Source organism: Salmo salar, chromosome 09 (assembly GCF_965601325.2).
Source record: "Salmo salar chromosome 09, fSalSal1, whole genome shotgun sequence".
Taxonomy (NCBI): domain Eukaryota; kingdom Metazoa; phylum Chordata; class Actinopteri; order Salmoniformes; family Salmonidae; genus Salmo; species Salmo salar.
The window spans coordinates 60,518,200-60,537,072 of NC_138299.1; the positions used below are offsets into that span (position 1 = coordinate 60,518,200).

General features: G+C 41.1%; 1 protein-coding gene across 1 annotated transcript in view; it reads right to left on the bottom strand.

Moving 5' to 3' along the window:
- Nucleotides 1-18,873, bottom strand: part of LOC106611505 (glycine receptor subunit alpha-4) — a 133,056-nt gene that overhangs the window by 12,208 nt on the left and 101,975 nt on the right. Inside the window, exons 6-8 of the mRNA XM_014211771.3 lie at nucleotides 10,679-10,816; nucleotides 10,076-10,290; nucleotides 8,963-9,112 (exon numbers count right to left, since the gene is read on the bottom strand). Coding sequence (XP_014067246.1) covers nucleotides 8,963-9,112; nucleotides 10,076-10,290; nucleotides 10,679-10,816 — 503 coding nt within the window. The remainder of the gene's footprint in view (nucleotides 1-8,962; nucleotides 9,113-10,075; nucleotides 10,291-10,678; nucleotides 10,817-18,873) is intronic.

Genomic DNA, 18,873 nt, shown 5'->3' on the forward strand with positions numbered 1-18,873 from the left:
CATTGCTCACGGTGTGATTAATAGGCAAAGTGATGAAGTCGAGTCCACAATTCAGAATTACACTTCCTGTTTCAATCGGTCTCGGGGTTTTGACTGCCATATGAGTTCTGTTATACTCACAGACACCATTCAAACAGTTTTAGAAACTTTAGAGTGTTTTCTATCCATATATAATAAGTATATGCATGCCCTATCTTCTGAGTTTGATTAGTAGGCCGTTGAAAATGGGAACGATTTTTTTTCAAAATGCGCTGTGGCGCCCCCTATCCTACGGTATCCAATTGGCTCCACATTTCAATGACTTAAAAACCTCAAACCAACTATAAATAGTAGAAATGAATATACAAATATTGAAAGCATTTAAAGAGAAAACTAAAATGTGTACAACATGAAAATATTGACTCATTTACATTGTGTAATTTATTGACAGTTCCTAACTAGCCCCAGAGATTGGTTAGACTTTGGATAGCCTATTTTGCCAGCCGGCTGAAGCTAATTGGCAAAATAATTTGTCTAACTCTTCCCACCTGCGAACACACAAAAGAGACATCCACATCCAACCACACCCTGAAACCACCACCTATTTCAATTCAATCATTGCCACTAGCGTTTCTTAATGAACCAAATCTAAAACGAGGCCAAATCCAGAAGTGCAGTCGGGCTTTAAGGGGAGAGCTATTTCCAGTTTACTATGTTGTAATTTGCCTCGTGTCATGGATGATTTGTGAGAGATGGTGTTTAATCAATCCAGCGGTCTAAGTTCAAGTTTGTTCAGTCATCTGCCTTTCCGGAGTCTCTACACAGAGGGAGGGCAGCTGGAGAGGAACAGTATCATTAACGCGAAAGGGCCATTTTAATTACCAAAGTAAAAAAAAATGTACCTCCATTTCTCTTTGTAGGCTAAGGACACAGACTTTTTTAAAATCTAAACTTATGAAATAATAGACCTATCAAGGTGCCGGAGTGAAAAGTCAGGGTCCCGACAAAAACTCACAATGGGCATTACCAATGATGGATGGCGGGGCACTCTTTCCATGCAGAGTGAGATGCTATATTCCCTATCTTTGTGGAGAATATTAATAGGCATGTAGCTTAACGTTGACAGTCCTCTCACACCTTGAGAGATGCGCTTTGGCAGGGGAAGGTGGGATGTGGGATCTAAATTGGGTTATTAGTAGTCAGTGTTAAAGGCAGTGAGTGAATTGACCCTCCCGGGTGTCTCTCCCTGACCCTTGACAGGTTTTTTTTTTTGTGTTACAGCCTGAATTGAAAATGGATTAAATTGGGATTTTTTTGTCGTCACTGGCCTACCCAGAAACACTCATAGCTGTAATCGCTGCCAAAGGTGCTTCTAAGTATTGACACAGGGGTATGAATACTTATGTAAATGAGATATTTCAGTATTATATTTTCAGTGAATTTACAAAAATTCGTTTTCACTATGTCATTGGGTGAATTATTATTTTTTTTAATCAATTTTGAATTCAGGCTGTAATACAACAATATGTGGAATATGTCAAGAGGTATGGATACTTTCTGAAGGCACTGGAGGTATATTTTTTACTCAACAAAAAAGATCTCTAAGTACTAAGCGATCACTACATGCCAACACCCTCAGAGCAGAGGATGTCCTGAAAAAGAAGAGTCTTTGTGCTTTCTTGAGAAGACAGGGAAGGTGAAACCCTCCCCCCCCCACGGAGAGTACACACCTGGAGCTGATGACACAGAATTACATCAGACTTTAATTTCATTAGGATGGCGTGAAGGGCAGGAGCAGACCAGGGGGGAAGAGAGTGAGAAAGGTCAAAAGGGGCTTGCTTCAGTGCAAAACACTTGGTGGGGCAGGGACATATTCACTTTGGGGATCAGATGTGGTGGAAGACATTCGGTTTTGGGGGTCAACAGATTCAGTTTGAGTGGACAGAGGTGATGGAACATTCACTTTGGGGTCAGAGGTGATACAGGGGTCAGTTTTACCCTGGCACAGGCCCTGCAGTGCTGATTCAGGTTTCCGTGGTAGCTGGTGCTGACAGTGTTGTTGCCAGGCAGGTCGTTCAGTTTCCTCTCTGACTCTACACTCAGCGGTTGACTGGCCAAGGCCATGGCCTCCGCAGAGAAAGGAGCAATACATAGATTGGAAAAATGTAATTTGAAACCATAATATTCTCTCTTTTAATACCAATCAGATATTAGTTGCACATTTGATTGTTTACCTTTTTTCTCAGCTTTTGTCTATAATTCAAGGGTCCTGAAAGAATGATGTGCTCAGCTGCTGCAAAACTTAATTCCTAAGAAATGCTAATCTGCTTTTTGCTGAGTGCAGGAAATGCTATCTGCTTCATTCCAAATTCAGCAAAAGTACAATACTTTCTTTGAGCCAAAAATAGACAAAAGATGTGGACATACAGTACCATTCAAAGTTTGGACACACCTACTCATTCAAGGGTTTTTCTTAATTTTTTTACTATTTTCCACATTGTAGAATAATAGTTAAGACATCAAAATGATGAAATAACACATATGGAATCATGTAGTAACCAAAAAAGTTTTCACTTTTTATGGATAGGGGGCAGTATTTTCACGTCCGGATAAAAAAACGTACCCGATTTAATCTGATTATTACTCCTGCCCAGAAACTAGAATATGCATATAATTAGTAGATTTGGATAGAAAACACTCCAAAGTTTCTAAAACTGTTTGAATGGTGTCTGTGAGTATAACAGAACTCATTTGGCAGGCCAAAACCTGAGAAGATTCCAAACAGGAAGCGCCCTATCTGACTATTTCTTGGCCTTCTTGATCATCTCTATCCAAAAGAGGGGATCTCTGCTGTAACGTGACATTTTCTAACGCTCCCATAGGCTCTCAGAAGGCGCCAGAACGTTGAATGATGACTTTGCAGGCCATTGCTGAAAAACAGTAGCGCATTTGGATAGTGGTCGATCTGAGAACAATGAGACTGGGGGCGCGTGCACGAGACGACTCCATGTTTTAATTTTTTGTCTTTGAACGAAAACAGGGTTTCCCGGTCGGAATATTATCGCTTTTTTATGAGAAAAATCGCATAAAAATTGATTTTAAACAGCGTTTGACATGCTTCGAAGTACGGTAATGGAATATTTAGAATTTTTTTGTCACGAAACGCGCCGGGCGCGTCACCCTTCTTTACCCTGCGGATAGTGTCTTGAACGCACGAACAAAACGCCGCTATTTGGATATAACTACGGATTATTTGGAACCAAACCAACATTTGTTATTGAAGTAGAAGTCCTGGGAGTGCATTCTGACGAAGAACAGCAAAGGTAATCCAATTTTTCTTATAGTAAATCTGAGTTTGGTGAGTACCAAACTTGGTGGGTGTCAAAATAGCTAGCCCGTGATGGCGAGCTATCTACTCAGAATATTGCAAAATGTGCTTTCACCGAAAAGCTATTTTAAAATCTGACACCGCGATTGCATAAAGGAGTTCTGTATCTATAATTCTTAAAATATTTTTTATTTTTTTTTGTGAACGTTTATCGTGAGTAATTTTGTAAATTCACCGGAAGTGTTCGGTGGGAATGCTAGTTCTGAACGTCACATGCTAATGTAAAAAGCTGGTTTTTGATATAAATATAAACTTGATTGAACAAAACATGCATGTATTGTATAACATAATATCCTAGGAGTGTCATCTGATGAAGATCATCAAAGGTTAGTGCTGCATTTAGCTGTGGTTTTGGTTTTTGTGACATTATATGCTAGCTTGAAAAATGGGTGTCTGATTATTTCTGGCTGGGTACTCTGCTGACATAATCTAATGTTTTGCTTTTGCTGTAAAGCCTTTTTGAAATCGGACAGTGTGGTTAGATAAAGGAGAGTCTTGTCTTTAAAATGGTGTAAAATAGTCATATGTTTGAAAAATTGAAGTTTTCGGATTTTCGAAGAGTTTGTATTTCGCGCCACGCCCATCATTGGATATTGGAGCAGGTGTTCCGCTAGCGGAACGTCTAGATGTAAGATTAACTTCTTTGGGATAGGGGGCAGTATTTTCACGGCCGGATAAAAAACGTACCCAAATTAATCTGGTTACTACTCCTGCCCAGAAACTAGAATATGCATTTAATTAGTAGATTTGGATAGAAAACACTCTAAAGTTTCTAAAACTGTTTGAATGGTGTCTGTGAGTATAACGGAACTCATATGGCAGGCCAAAACCTGAGAAGATTCCAAACAGGAAGTGCCCTGTCTGACAATTTGTAGTCCTTCTGTTGCATCTCTATCGAAAATACAGCATCTGTGCTGTAACGTGACATTTTCTAAGGCTTCCATTGGCTCTCTAAAGCCGCCAGAAAGTGAAATGGGGTGTCTGCTGTCTCTGGGCGAAGAACAGCAGGAGAGTTTGTAAGTGGTCAGCCTGGGGACAGTGAGACTGAGATGCGCATTCACGAGACTACTCGTTTTTTTCATTCAGCCTTTGAATGAATACAACGTTGTCCGGTTGGAATATTATCGCTATTTTACGAGAAAAATAGCATAAAAATTGATTTTAAACAGTGTTTGACATGCTTCTAAGTACGGTAATGGAATATTTAGATTTTTTTTGTCACGAAATGTGCTCGCGCGTCACCCTTCGGATACTGACCTGAACGCACGAACAAAACAGAGCTATTTGAATATAACTACGGATTATTTGGAACCAAAACAACATTTGTTGTTGAAGTAGAAGTCCTGGGAGTGCATTCTGACGAAGAACAGCAAAGGTAATCCAATATTTCTAATAGTAATTCTGAGTTTAGTGAGCCCCAAACTTGGTGGGTGTCAAAATAGCTAGCCGTGATGGCGAGCTATGTACAAATGTGCTTTCGCCGAAAAGCTATTTTAAAATCTGACACTGCGATTGCATAAAGTAGTTCTGTATCTATAATTCTTAAAATAATTGTTATGTATTTTGTGAACGTTTATCATGAGTAATTTAGTAAATTCACCGGAAGTTTTCGGTGGGTATGCTAGTTCTGAACATCACATGCTAATGTAAAAAGCTGTTTTTTTTTATATAAATATGAACTTGATTGAACAAAACATGCATGTATTGTATAACATAATGTCCTAAGAGTGTCATCTGATGAAGATCATCAAAGGTTAGTGCTGCATTTAGCTGTGGTTTGGGTTTATGTGATATATATGCTTGCTTGGAAAATGGCTGTGTGATTATTTGTGTCTATGTACTCTCCTAACATAATCTACTGTTTTGATTTCACTGTAAAGCCTTTTTGAAATCGGACAATGTGGTTAGGTTAACGAGAGTTTTATCTTTAAAATGGTGTAATATAGTTGATTGTTTGAGAAAATTGAATTGTGGTATTTTAGTTGGTTTTGTATTTCGCGCCGTGCGATGCCATTGGCTGTTGGCTAGGGGTTCCGCTAGCGGAACGTCTGTCCTCAACAGGTTAAACAAATCAAAATATATTTTATATTCGAGATTCTTCAAAGTAGCCATCCTTTGCCTTGTTAACAGCTTTGCACACTCTTGGCATTCTCTCAACCAGCAGTCTTGAAGGAGTTCCCACATATGCTGAGAACTTGTTGGCTGCTTTTCCTTCACTCTGCGGTCCAACTCATCCCAAACCATCTCAATTGAGTTGAGGTCAGGTGATTGTGAAGGCCAGGTCATCTGATGCAGCATTCCATAACTATCCTTGGTCAAATAGCCCTTACACAGCCTGGAGGTGTGTTTTGGGTCACTGTCCTGTTGAAAAACAAATTATAGTCCCACTAAGCGCAAACCAGATGTGATGGCGTATCACTGCAAAATGCTGTGGTAGGCATGCTGGTTAAGTGCATTGAATTCTAAATAAATCACTGACAGTGTCACCAGCAAAGCACATCCACACCATCACACCTTTTCCTCCGTGATTAACGATGGGAACCTGATAAAATAATTTATATGTTTAAAGGTAATGATTAAATAATTCTACCCTGAAACGTAACTAATTAGTAATTAGTTGTTTATGTAGCAGTATAATGAATAATTAAAGTATTAAACATAAGTCCAACTAGGTTGGACTGGGAGGGAGATGTGTGTATGTGTGTGCCGAAGAAAATACCGAGAACAATTAAAACTGTGTTTGGCTCGACCTGGCTAGAACTCTGAGAAACTTATGATAGGAAAGGGAGTACTGGAATGGAAAGGACAGCCCTGGGTAGTGATACACAGTGGTGAGAACTCTGGAGAAGCACACAACTCACCTACTGTTCGTGTGTATGTATGTGCGTAGGATATCTACTGTTTGTGTGGATGTATGTGCGTAGGTAGGAAGTGAACTTTAAAATGGATGTCTTTGTATAATTGTAACGATCGACGTCGGGTGATGAGGAAGCGGACCAAAACGCAGCTGGGAGCGAACACATGTTTATTCTTTACTCTGAAATAAACACGTACACAAAATCAAGAAAAATGCCGATACGTTAACTGCTCAAAACAAAGAGACAACACCCCACAAACAGCGTGGGGGAAAAAGGAACTTAAATGTGATCCCAATCAGAGACAACTAGCGACAGCTGTCTCTGATTGGGAATCGACAGAACCCAACATAGAAATACACCACATAGAGCTCACACAAGGCTATAACGCAAACATAGAAAACAAACCAAGGAAAAATACCCAACATGACACACCCTGACCCAAAATACCCGAGTTCACCTGGTCAGGGCGTGACAATAATGAACTTCAGAGTACTCTTGTGAATAAGCATTTTGACTATTGTAAACTGGGACTCTCGTCTGTTTCATTCAACCATAATCTTACAAACTCTGGGTTGCAGACTGAGTAGATTAATTGAAGTTTATGAACATTGATAACGAAATTTAAATAACAGAACCACACATGCGGAGATCATCTGTTCACCTACTCTGCGTCCAACAAAGACACAGAGGTTGGAACCAAAAATCTCAAATTTGGGCTCATCAGACCAAAGGACAAATTTCCACCGGACTAATGTCCATTGCTCTTGTTTCTTGGCCAAAGCAAGTCTCTTCTTCTTATTGGTGTCCTTTAGTAGTGGTTTCTTTACAGCAATTCAACTATGAAGGCCTGATTCACACAGTTTCCTCTGAACAGTTGATGTTGAGATGTGTCTGTTACTTGAACTCTGTGAAGCATTTATTTGGGTTCCAATCTGAGGTGCAGTTAACTCTAATGAACTTATCCCCTGCAGCAGAGGTAACTCTGGGTCTTCCTTTCCTGTGGCGGTCCTCATGAGAGCCAGTTTCATGATAGCACTTGATGGTTTTTGCGACTGCACTTGAAGAAACCTTCAAAGTTCTTGAAATGTTCCGCATTGACTGACCTTCATGTCTTAAAGAAATGATGGACTGTGTTTCTCTTTGCTTATTTGAGCTGTTCTTGCCATAATATAGACTTGGTCTTTTACCAAATAGAGCTATCTTCTGTATACCACCCCTACCCTGTCACAACACAATTGATTGGCTCAAACGCATTAAGACGGAAAGAAATTACACAAATTCACTTTTAACACGGCACACCTGTTAATTGAAATGCATTCCAGGTGACTACCTCATGAAGCTGGTTGAGAGAATGCCAATAATGTGCAAAGCTGTCATCAAGGTAAAGGGTGTCAACTTTGAAGAATCTCAAATATAAAATACAAAACACTTTTTTGGATATACATGATTCCATATGTGTTATTTCATAGTTTAGATGTCTTCACTATTATTCTACAATGTTGAACATAGTAAAAATAAAGAAAAACCCTTGAATGAGTAGGTGTGTCCAAACTTTTGACTGCTACTGTATAATATATCAAACATGGTGGTGTGGAACTAAACGGAAAAAAAGCTATGCAATTTAGCCTTTAAATCAGAGAAACAGACAGGGAAAACGTTAAAAGTACGATTCATCATCCACGGCTTTAACCAAGGGAATTACTGTAGCTCAGGAGGCTGAGGAAAATATCCTTGAGGAACTAAAGTAAGTTCGCTTTGCAAACACTGCAACTCATTTTCTTATACAGTAGATATAAAGTAGTTTTATTTCCTTCATGACGTAAGCTGTAGTGTATACAGTACACGTACATGGGAGCTTGGGGGTCAGGGTCTGACTGCCCTCTGTTGTTTTTCAACGCCAAGCTGAAGACCATGGAGGTACAGTAGGTACTGATTAACCCTGGTCAGTCAGTGATGGTAGCTAGGTGTGCTCCATCAGCCCAAGGCCACGCTTCAATACCACCCTAGATGGATAATTCAGAAGCCAAATGCCTTGATGGGAGTAATTGCTCTACTGATTTGGAGTTCATTCTTGCTCTCATGGAAAATCATTTTCACTCCTTTTATTGTATTCGAGTCCAGTAGACAGTCCACTGAATCTGTGAGATTTGTTTGCCCTGGACAGTGGGAGCTTTACTAGTCTAGGAAAACAGCCCAGCCATTTTGGACCATCGTTAAATGCGTTTTTTTAGACTCTGTTGTCTCTGCTCTCGAGAGTCAATTTTCTGTTTCGCTAAAGGGTCTCCCATCTGTAATTTGTGCTCAGTTGCATTACCGCTCTCCATTCTCTACATGGGTACATGGTGGTTTGGTTAGTTTGGCTGGATAGTAATACCTCAGATCAGCAATATGTTACTCCTCCTAAGCTCTTGTTCAGCCATAAAACCCCCTATATTTCTCTCCCAGAGTTCCAGTGATGCGAGGCTGGAGGACAGGTTTAGCCTGTGTTACAGACTAGGTTAATGGTGTGATGAGGGGTGCATGGAGCACATGGACATCTGTGCATGTCAGTCCTCACCGTGAAAATGAGCTGAGCCTGAAACGAGCTGTATCTTCCTCATGTAAAGTGACGGCCAGATGTGGTGTGTTGCTGTTGTCAGTCTCTGAATATACAGCGGCGCACAATAACAAGGTCTGTAAGTCAGTGTGGTAGAAAGTGACAGGTGTGTTTGTCCAGTGTGTGTGTCTGGCGATTTACTATTCTTTGCCGCCGCCGCTTCTTCCTCAGCCTGATAAACTCCTTGTGTTGCCGCGATACAAAGTTGACTGCCGCATATTCGAGCAGCGCAGCGAACACGAACAGCAGGCACACGGCCATCCAGATGTCAATGGCCTTCACGTAGGACACCTGGCAGGGAGGGGCACACAAGGTCACCGGGTCATCAATAGCGAATCAATGGAGGCGTTGGTGGGCATAATTATGGGGAAATGGCATAATGGCACTGCCCTAAACATGCAGACTCCATTTTAGTCATTTAGCAGACGCTCTTATCCAGAGAGACTTGTAATAGTAAGTGCATACATTTTTTTATACTTTTTTCATACTGGTCCCCTGTGGGAATCGAACTCACAACCCTGGCGCTGCTCTACCAACTGAGTAACACAGGACTAGTGAGACTAATGAGCCTTGTCTTCAGAATGGCCCAAAATTGTAACGGGAGTCAATAAGATGCAGGCAGATGCATCAGATTCACATAGACTCATACATCAGCCAGGGAATGTCAACTCTGCTCTGTTCATGAACAGGTTAAGGTCAAAACATGTCAAACTGAAGTTTGAAATTCCAGTTGAGTTCACTCCATAGTAATATTTTGCCAGCTACCTGTCTAGACATGGCCTAACTACTGTATCTATATTGGCTATTCCAGTCTAACAAACCTAGAGGCCTAGCATGTAGGCAGCAGCTACTTATCCAGTTAAGGTACATGCACATTTGCGTCATGCCAAGCATTGCAGATGCTAGAAGTAATTGGTTATGAACTGGACAGTTACATTGCATTCCGTTGATCTGGCAGGTGACAATAACCAGGTGTCAGCCCATTAAAGTGACATCTGAAATAACCAATCAGCATTGGGAGAGGAGTCATATGATTAAATTGAAACAATTTGAAACCTTCTGATACATATTCACCAATGCTACCAGTTCCTACAAGCTTTGCGTTGACAGTGACGCTTCATGTGAATAGTGTTTCCACGCCTTGCAAAATTAGCACTGATAGCACTTACTAGACTCGCTATCCATCATCCTGCTTACTTGCCTTACTTTTTAACACTACATCCCTGGTGTTGGTAGAGCGTTATCTATGCTCACCTTGGGTAGAGAGGCCCGGGACCCAGAGCTCTGGGTGGTCATGGTGAGCACGGTGGTGATGCCCAGGCCCACTCTAGCCGGGGCAGCATCCATGTTGATCCAGAAGGAGACCCAGGACAGGATGACAATGAGCAGGCTAGGGATGTACATCTGGATCAGGTAGTAGCCCATCTGTCTCTCCAGGTGGAACTTAACCTCGATGCAGGTGAATTTACCTGCCACCATAACAGGTGGAATTGGCAAATACTTATGTCAGTCTTTTGGCAAATTCTGTAGACTTTACGTGTTTTTTGTGTGTAGGTTAGAAAAGTTGCCACTGGTCCATGGAGTTCAGTTCATATGTTGAGAAGGAAGTTGCTGCTACTCCATTGAGCACTTAATTTGCTTTTTTCTCATGTACATTTATCAATGATTCTGCAGCATCTAGCACGTTTAATCACTCTGCAGAAAGCACCATCTTTCTCATCAAGTTATGCTCTGAACTCTTTTCTTAAACATGGATTCAATCCCCAAACCCCAAAGCTCCATACTGCCATTTATGTTCCTTTCAGAAAAACAATGGTAACAATGTGCTCTTCCACTGAAGTTCCACCAAGGTCCCACCTGTGTTGTAGTGCTTGGTACAGTAGCCCAGATCCTGCTCATCTTTCAGCACGAACTGAGGGAGTGTCAGATCATCAGCCACCTGCACCGGGTTCTCTGCCAACCACTCGAAGATCAGATCATTCATGGTATACCCAACTACAGAGAGAGAAAGAGATAAGATTAGAGTGGGAGAGACACAGGGGGGAGGGTGAAAGAGAAAGAGAGAGCGAGAGAGTGGGGGAGAGAAGATGAGAAACTGAGAGAGAGGTCTAAAGGGAAAGATATGGAGAGAGGGATAGAGTTGAGAAAGGGAAAGACAGGGAGTGCTGGAGAGAGAAAGACAGGTGTAAAGGAAGAGAGGGTGAGAGATGGCGAGGGAGAGAGTGTGTGATGGGGAGTAAAAGGGTGACATCCCTCAGTCCAGCTGCCATTCCCATCTCCCTCCCTGCCTGTTTTTCATTGTAAAGGTCATAAGACAAAGTGGCAGACCAGTGGCTTGAATATCAAACATGAAGGGTGAACGTGAGGTGCATGCCTCAACAACAGCGGGAGCTAATGGCTTAATGGATGCAGGATTGCCCTTGCATTCACTTACACGTGTTTGTGCCACCAAAGACCCACAAAGCCTGTCAGCTGTGTAAGCAAACATACATCACAGTAGACCAAGCAGCCATACGTGACTACTGAAGACTAGACTGTAATTGCTTTGAGCACACACATACATACAGTACCAGTCAAAAAGCTTGAACACACCAACTCATTCCAGAGTTTTTCTTTAGTTTTACTATTTTCTACATTGTACAATAATAGTGAAGACATCAAAACTATAAAACAACGCATATGGAATCATGTAGTAACCAAAAAAGTGTTAAACAAATCAAAATATATTTTATATTTGAGATTCTTCAAAGTAGCCACCCTTTGCCTTGATGACAGCTTTGTACACTCTTGGTATTCTCTCAACCAGCTTCAAGAGGTAGTCACCTGGAATGGATTTCAATTAACAGGTGTGCCTTGTTAAAAGTTAATTTTAATGTGTTTGAACCAATCAGTTGAGTCATGACAAGGTAGGGGTATACAGAACATAGCCCTATTTGGTAAAAGACCAAGTCCATATTATGGCAAGAACAGCTCAAATAAGCAAAGAGAAACAACAGCCCATCATTACTTTAAGACATGAAGGTCAGTCAAGTTTCTTCAAGTGCAGTCGCAAAAACCATCAAGCGGTATGATGAAACTGAATGTCATGAGGACCGCCACAGGAAAGGGAGACCCAGAGTTACCTCTGCTGCAGAGGATAAGTTCCTTAGAAATTGCAGCCCGCATAAATGTTTCACAAGAGTTCAAGTAACTGACACATCTCAACATCAACTGTTCAGAGGAGACTGAGTGAATCAGGCCTTCATGGTCAAAGTGCTGCTGCTGCAAAAAAAAACACTACTAAATGAAACCAATAACAACCAATAATAACAATAGCCTTTTTTTAAATAAAATATTTTATTTTGTATTTTTTTATTAACCCCCCTCCAACAAATATATTTTTGTTATTTTACAGCTTTTGTGCTACATATGCATTCATTTTACATACACATTTTACATCAACATTTAAGTCTGATGAGTGCAAATTTGAGATTTTTGGTTCCAACAGCCGTGTCTTTGTGAGATGCAGAGTAGATGAACGGATGATCTCTGCTTGTGTGGTTCCCCACTGTGAAGCATGGAGGGGAGGTGTGATGGTGTGGGGGTGTGGGGGTGCTTTGCTGGTGACACTGTCTGTGATTCATTTAGAATTCAAGGCACACTTAACCAGCATGGCTACCACAGCATTCTGCAGTGATACGCCATCCCATCTGGTTTGCGCTTACTGAAACTATAATTTGTTTTTCAACAGGACAATGACCCAACACACTTTGAGTCTGTGTAAGGGCTATTTGACCAAGAAGGAGAGTGATGGAGTGCTGCATCAGATGACCTGGCCTCCACAATCACCCGACCTCAACCCAATTGAGATGGTTTGGGATGAGTTGGACCACAGAGTGAAGGAAAGCAGCCAACAAGTGCTCAGCATATGTGGGAACTCCTTCAAAACAGTTGGAAAAACATTCCAGGTGAAGCTGATTGAGAGTATGCTAAGAATGTGCAAAGCTGTCATCAAGGCAAAAGGTGGCTACTTTGAAGAATCTAAAATGTAAAATATAAACTTTTTTGGTTACTACATGATTCCAAATGTGTTATGTCATAGTTTTGATGTCTTCACTATTATTCTACAATGTAGAAAATAGTAAAAAATAAAGAAAAACCCTTGAATGAGTAGGTGTGTCTAAACTTTTGACTGGTACTGTATGTAGGGCCTGTCATGCCAAATAGTGTCCCCCTGCTAAAAAGTGCCCCCCTCTGCGTCACAATGGGATTAGATGAGTTCTAGCTTCTGTTGCTAGGGCTGTTCCTAGAATTCGCGAAATTCTGACTGGATTACATAATGAACCAAAGCGTCCGTTGCTATGCTGGTTGCTTGCCTCTATTTTACGTCGTAGCGGTCACTAAGGACGGATGACGCGGCCAGTTCTAGTTCTATTTCACCTCATAAGCGCTCGCTCAGTCCATGCAAAATTATTAACGTTACCTCAGAATTGCTCTCCAAGGACAGTGTTTTTGACGGTGAACACCTGCTGCTTTAGATGGCCAAAAAGACTGGAAATAGAATACTCTTTCTTTACCATATATGTCTTGTATAAGAAAATATTGTTAAATAGGAAGAAATAATTTAATCTGTTTTTATATTGATTTTATATTGACATTGCTAGCTAGTTATTTACCTCAGCCTGCCTAGTCAGCTAGCTAGCCAGGCAGTTTTATTTAGCTAACGTTATCTAGCTAGCTAACTTTTGTAGCTTTCTGTTTGTATGTAGCTTGCACTTTAATGGCATCCCTCGAGGAGATTTTCTTTCATCTTTCCAACCAGTTGAAGTCCAATGAAGGCACCACTGATCTCGACAAGAGGCGCAACACTCGTATGGGGGCAGAGAAATTCACAATTCAGTGTAACGTTAACCTGTTATGGCTAGGGGGCAGTAGTTTCACAGCTGGATAAAAAACGTGCCCGATTTAATCTGGTTACCACTCCTACCCAGTAACTAGAATATGCATATACTTATTACATATGGATAGAAAACACTCTAAAGTTTCTAAAACTGTTTGAATGGTGTCTGTGAGTATAACAGAACTCATTTGGCAGGCAAAAACCTGACAAGGTTTCAGGCAGGAAGTGGCCTGTCTGACAAGGTGTCGTTCTTCTTGTCTCTGTTTATTGAAGAGTGAGGATCTTAGCTGTCCCGTGACACTTCCTACGGCTGCCATCGGGTCTCAGAAGGCGGTAAAAAGCTGAATCGTGGCTTTGCAGGCTCTGGCTGAAACAAAGTAGTGTGTTAGGGTAGTGGCTGGTTACAGTACTGTGAGACTCAGGCGCGTGCCCGCGTCGACCGAATGCTTTGTTTTCTTTCCTCTGTTTAGCTAAAAGGAGATTCCCGGTCGGAATATTATCGCTTTTTTACGAGAAAAATGGCATAAAAATGGATTTTAAACAGCGGTTGACATGCTTCGAAGTACGGTAATGGAATATTTCGATTTTTTTTGTCACGAATTGCGCCACGCGCGCGACCCTGATTTACCATTTCAGATAGTGTCTGGGATGCACGAACAAAACGCCGCTATTCGGATATAACGATGGATTATTTTGGACCAAACCAACATTTGTTATTGAAGTAGCAGTCCTGGGAGTGCATTCTGACGAAGACAACAAAAGGTAATCAAACTTTTATAATAGTAAACCTGATATTGGTCAGTGCTAAACTTGCCGGGTGTCTAAATAGCTAGCCCATGATGCCTGGGCTATGTACTTAGAATATTGCAAAATGTGCTTTCACCAAAAAGCTATTTTAAAATCGGACATATCGAGTGCATAGAGGAGTTCTGTATCTATAATTCTTTAAATAATTGTTATGCTTTTTGTGAACGTTTATCGTGAGTAATTTAGTAAATTCTTAGTGAATTCGCCGGAAGTTTGCGGGGGGTATGCTAGTTCTGAACGTCACATGCTAATGTAAAAAGCTGGTTTTTGATATAAATATGAACTTGATTGAACAAAACATGCATGTATTGTATAACATAATGTCCTAGGGTTGTCATCTGATGAAGATCATAAAAGGTTTGTGCTGCATTTAGCTGTCTTCTGGGTTTTTGTGACATTATATGCTAGCTTGAAAAATGGGTGTCTGATTATTTCTGGCTTGGTACTCTGCTGACATAATCTGATGTTTTGCTTTCGTTTTAAAGCCTTTTTGAAATCGGACAGTGTGGTTAGATAAAGGAGAGTCTTATCTTTAAAATGCTGTGAAATAGTCATATGTTTGAAAAATTGAAGTTTTTGTATTTTTGAGGAGTTTGTATTTCGCGCCATGCCCATCATTGGATGTTGGAGCAGGTGTTCCGCTAGCGGAACGTCTAGATGTAAAAGGTTAAGCAGTTATTTTCTGTTAGATAACTGGAAGGATTTATGTACAACCAACCATTTATAACCCTTTCCCATCTATCTAGTTGGTCATCTACATGTCGCTAGCTATACATTTAGTTATATGTCTGTCATATTGAGGTATCTAGCTATAAGTTAACCCTGGTCAATCAAATGGATAGGTGTAAGCAATTACGGTAACTCAAACTGCCCTTAACTAGGTGTCTTCACTAGACAGAGAGAGACCCATACAGAGAGAGGAAGAGAGTGAAAGACAGAGAGATGGAGAGACAGAGAAACAGAAAGACAGCAGTGCAAATTTACTTAGAGTTTAGTATTTCATCAACTCGACCATCGCCTGTCCGAGCCACCCAGGAAGTATCCCATCCACCAGAGCCAGTGAGTTGGGATCAGTCTGATTCTTTGTGCTCTGAGTCATAAGGCGACCAGCTTGAGGTAGGCTATACTTTCAAAAACGGTTGAAAAGTTAATATCTCCCCTTCACACTGCACTGCTCTAATTCATCACATTTTCTCACTTGTGGCTTGCGTCGGACTGGAGGAACAGGGTCAGGTAAGTCCAGTCACTGGACAAAAAGACACTAGTGAGGTTCTCATCACTAGTGTCTAACAGGGGCAGGTAAGGCCAGATGCTCTCTGTGGCCAGATGGAGGACCTTTGGGGGGGTCAGTCTTCCGTCACACTCCTGGTTAGACAATTTAACAATTGATCACGCTCAAGCTTTTTTGCAGGTGCAGCATCCAGAAGTCGGAGGCCTCCTCGTGGTGGGCGACATTGCCCTGCTGTCAGCAGTACCAACACTGGCCCAGGGGTTTGTCCAGATAGTCAATCTCAAGGCTAACCACTGGTTCACGGTAATTAACCTCCGCTGCCAGGTTGGCACAGTTATGGTGTATGACTCCAGTGGTCATGACACCACCCCAGAGTTTCTCTCACAACTCACCTCTCTCTTATCTTTTCCAGGGACTTCTGTGACTGTGGAGGGTCCGGCAGTCCAGCAGCAGAAAGGGGGCACAGATTGTGGGCTGTTTGCTATTGCAAACAGTCTTACTCTATGCAGAGATGAGGAACGTTCCATGGCACGATACCATCAGAAATCCATGAGAAATCATATATTCTCTTGTTTTCAGGCTGGGCGCCTGGAACCATTTCCCAGTCCCGATTCCAGTCCCCGTCCTGAGTCCAGGACTCCCAAGGTGTCCACGCCCTACACAACAGAGGTCAGCGTCCACTGCTTCTGCTGGAAATACGTGAGAGAATGTAAGGAGGTGGCCCGGTGTAGGAAGCAATTTCATGTGTCTTGTTAGTCTCATGTCGTCAATGTGCGTGAATTTGTCTGTCCATCGTGTCCATCATCCATCATGTTTTGTCTCATGTTTTCCCCACCCTTGTTTTCACTGCTTGGCCGGTTCCCCACCTCAAGACAGTTGGTATTTTATTACATTACATCTTGTTGTAAATTGTATGTTATTGTAAATAACCTTAATCATGTTGTAATATTGTTTTTGATTAGTAGAAAGATATGTTTTCTTGCAGACATTGGCTGTGAAGATGGTAAGTTGGTTGGTACTGTAAGTATATAGCACATATACAGTTGAAGTCGGAAGTTTACATACACCTTAGCCAAATACATTTAAACTCAGATTTTCACAATTCCTGATTTAATCCTAGTAAAAATGTTACTTTACTTTAAGAATGTGAAATGTCAGAATAATAGTAGAGAGAATGATTTATTTCAGCTTTTATTTCTTTCATCACATTCCCAGTGGGTCAGAAGTTTACATACACTAAATTAGTATTTGGTAGCATTGCCTTTAAATTGTTTTACTTGGGTCAAACGTTACGGGTGGCCTTCCACAAGCTTCCCACAACCAGGAAGTGATTTGTAGTTCTTCTATCTAATCCCTGTTCAAACTACAGTGTGCACTTCCTAAGGCTTCCATTGGCTGTCAACAGCCTTTACAAACTTTTTTCATGCGTCTCCTGATACTGGGAAGAGAATAGGAGCTCAGTCTATCAGTGGACTGCCTGGGACCAGTGAGTTGTTTACTGCGCGGCACGTTTGGCGCGCCGCTCATTCTTTTTCTTCTGTAATGAATACGCTATTGTTCGGTTGGAATATTATTGATGTTTTATGTTAAAAAGACCATAAGGATTGCTTGTAAACATCGTTTGACATGTTTCTAAGAACAGTAATGGAACTATTTGACTTTTTGTCTCTTATTTTACGCTCACACGTTATGCCTTTGGATAGTGATCTGTACGCACGAACAAAACGGAGGTATTTGGACATAAATATGGAGTATTTCGAACAGAAATAACATTTCTTGTGGAAGTAGGAGTCCTGGTAGTGCATTCCGACCAAGATCAGCAAAGGTAAGGGAATATTTATAATACTAATTCTGTGTTTAGTTGACTCCAGAACTTTGCTGATATCTGTATAGCTTGCTTTGATGGTTGAGCTCTGTACTCAGAATATTGACAAATGTGCTTTCGCCGAAAAGCTATTTTAAAATCTGACACAATGGTTGCATTAAGGAGTAGTATATCTATAATTCTTTCAATAACTGTTGTACATTTTATCAACGTTTATGATGAGTATTTTTGTAAATTGATGTGCTCATTCACCAGCGGTTTTGGTGGGAATACATTTTCTGAACATCATGCGCCAATGTAAAATGGGGTTTATGGATATAAATATGAACTTTATCGAACAAAACATACATGTATTTTGTAACATTGAGTCCTGGGAGTGTCATCTGATGAAGATCATCAAAGGTTAGTTATTCATTTTAGCTGACTATCTGGTTTTTGTGATGCCTCTGCTTGCTTGGAAAATGGCTGTGTGGTTTTTCTTGTTTAGGTGCTGTCCTAACATAATCTAATGTTTTGCTTTCGCCATAAAGCCTTTTTGAAATCGGACACTGTGGTTAGATTAAGGAGAATCTTATCTTCAAAATGGTGTATAATACTTGAATGTTTGAGAAATGTTAATTATGAGATTTTTGTTGTTTTGAATTTGCCGCCGTGCACTTTCACTGGCTGTTGTCATATCGATCCCGCTAACGGGATTCAAGCCATAACAGGCTAGCAAACATTAGGCTGTATCTAGCCAAGAAAATGGCTCTGAGATACAAATAAGAAGATCATACATGTAACATTAGCTAGCGAGCCAGCCAGCTAACATTAGCTAGCTAACAGTACACTTTATCTTGAAATGAAACCACTTTCTGTCAAAATTAGAAATGTGTAATATCTGAAAATGTAGCTAGCTAGACTATCTTACCCGTATACATCATTCATGGATGGGCGCGTCTCCTGTCGGATGCCATGGTTGCCCTTAGTTTGAAGATGTAATCCGGAGACAGGTGTTTTCTCCATCTCTTTAGCTATCATACTTGAATTCCACTGATTTTCAACACTTATGCAGTTTTACATAAAAAAACGGGTTAGACAGGATTACCTAGACATACTGACCAGCTGAAATAGACAGAAGGTTGCTATATGGCAGACCAATCCAAACTTATCTCTCGGCATGTCCAGCCCACTCATTATCTCAGCCAATCATGGCTAGCGGGAAGGCTGCTGGCTTTTTCAGAGGCTAAACCAACTAGGCTCATAATTTAACCCCTGTGCGGCCTCCGTCCCGTATGCGGGACAGACATCCAGCGAAAAATCCTATCACC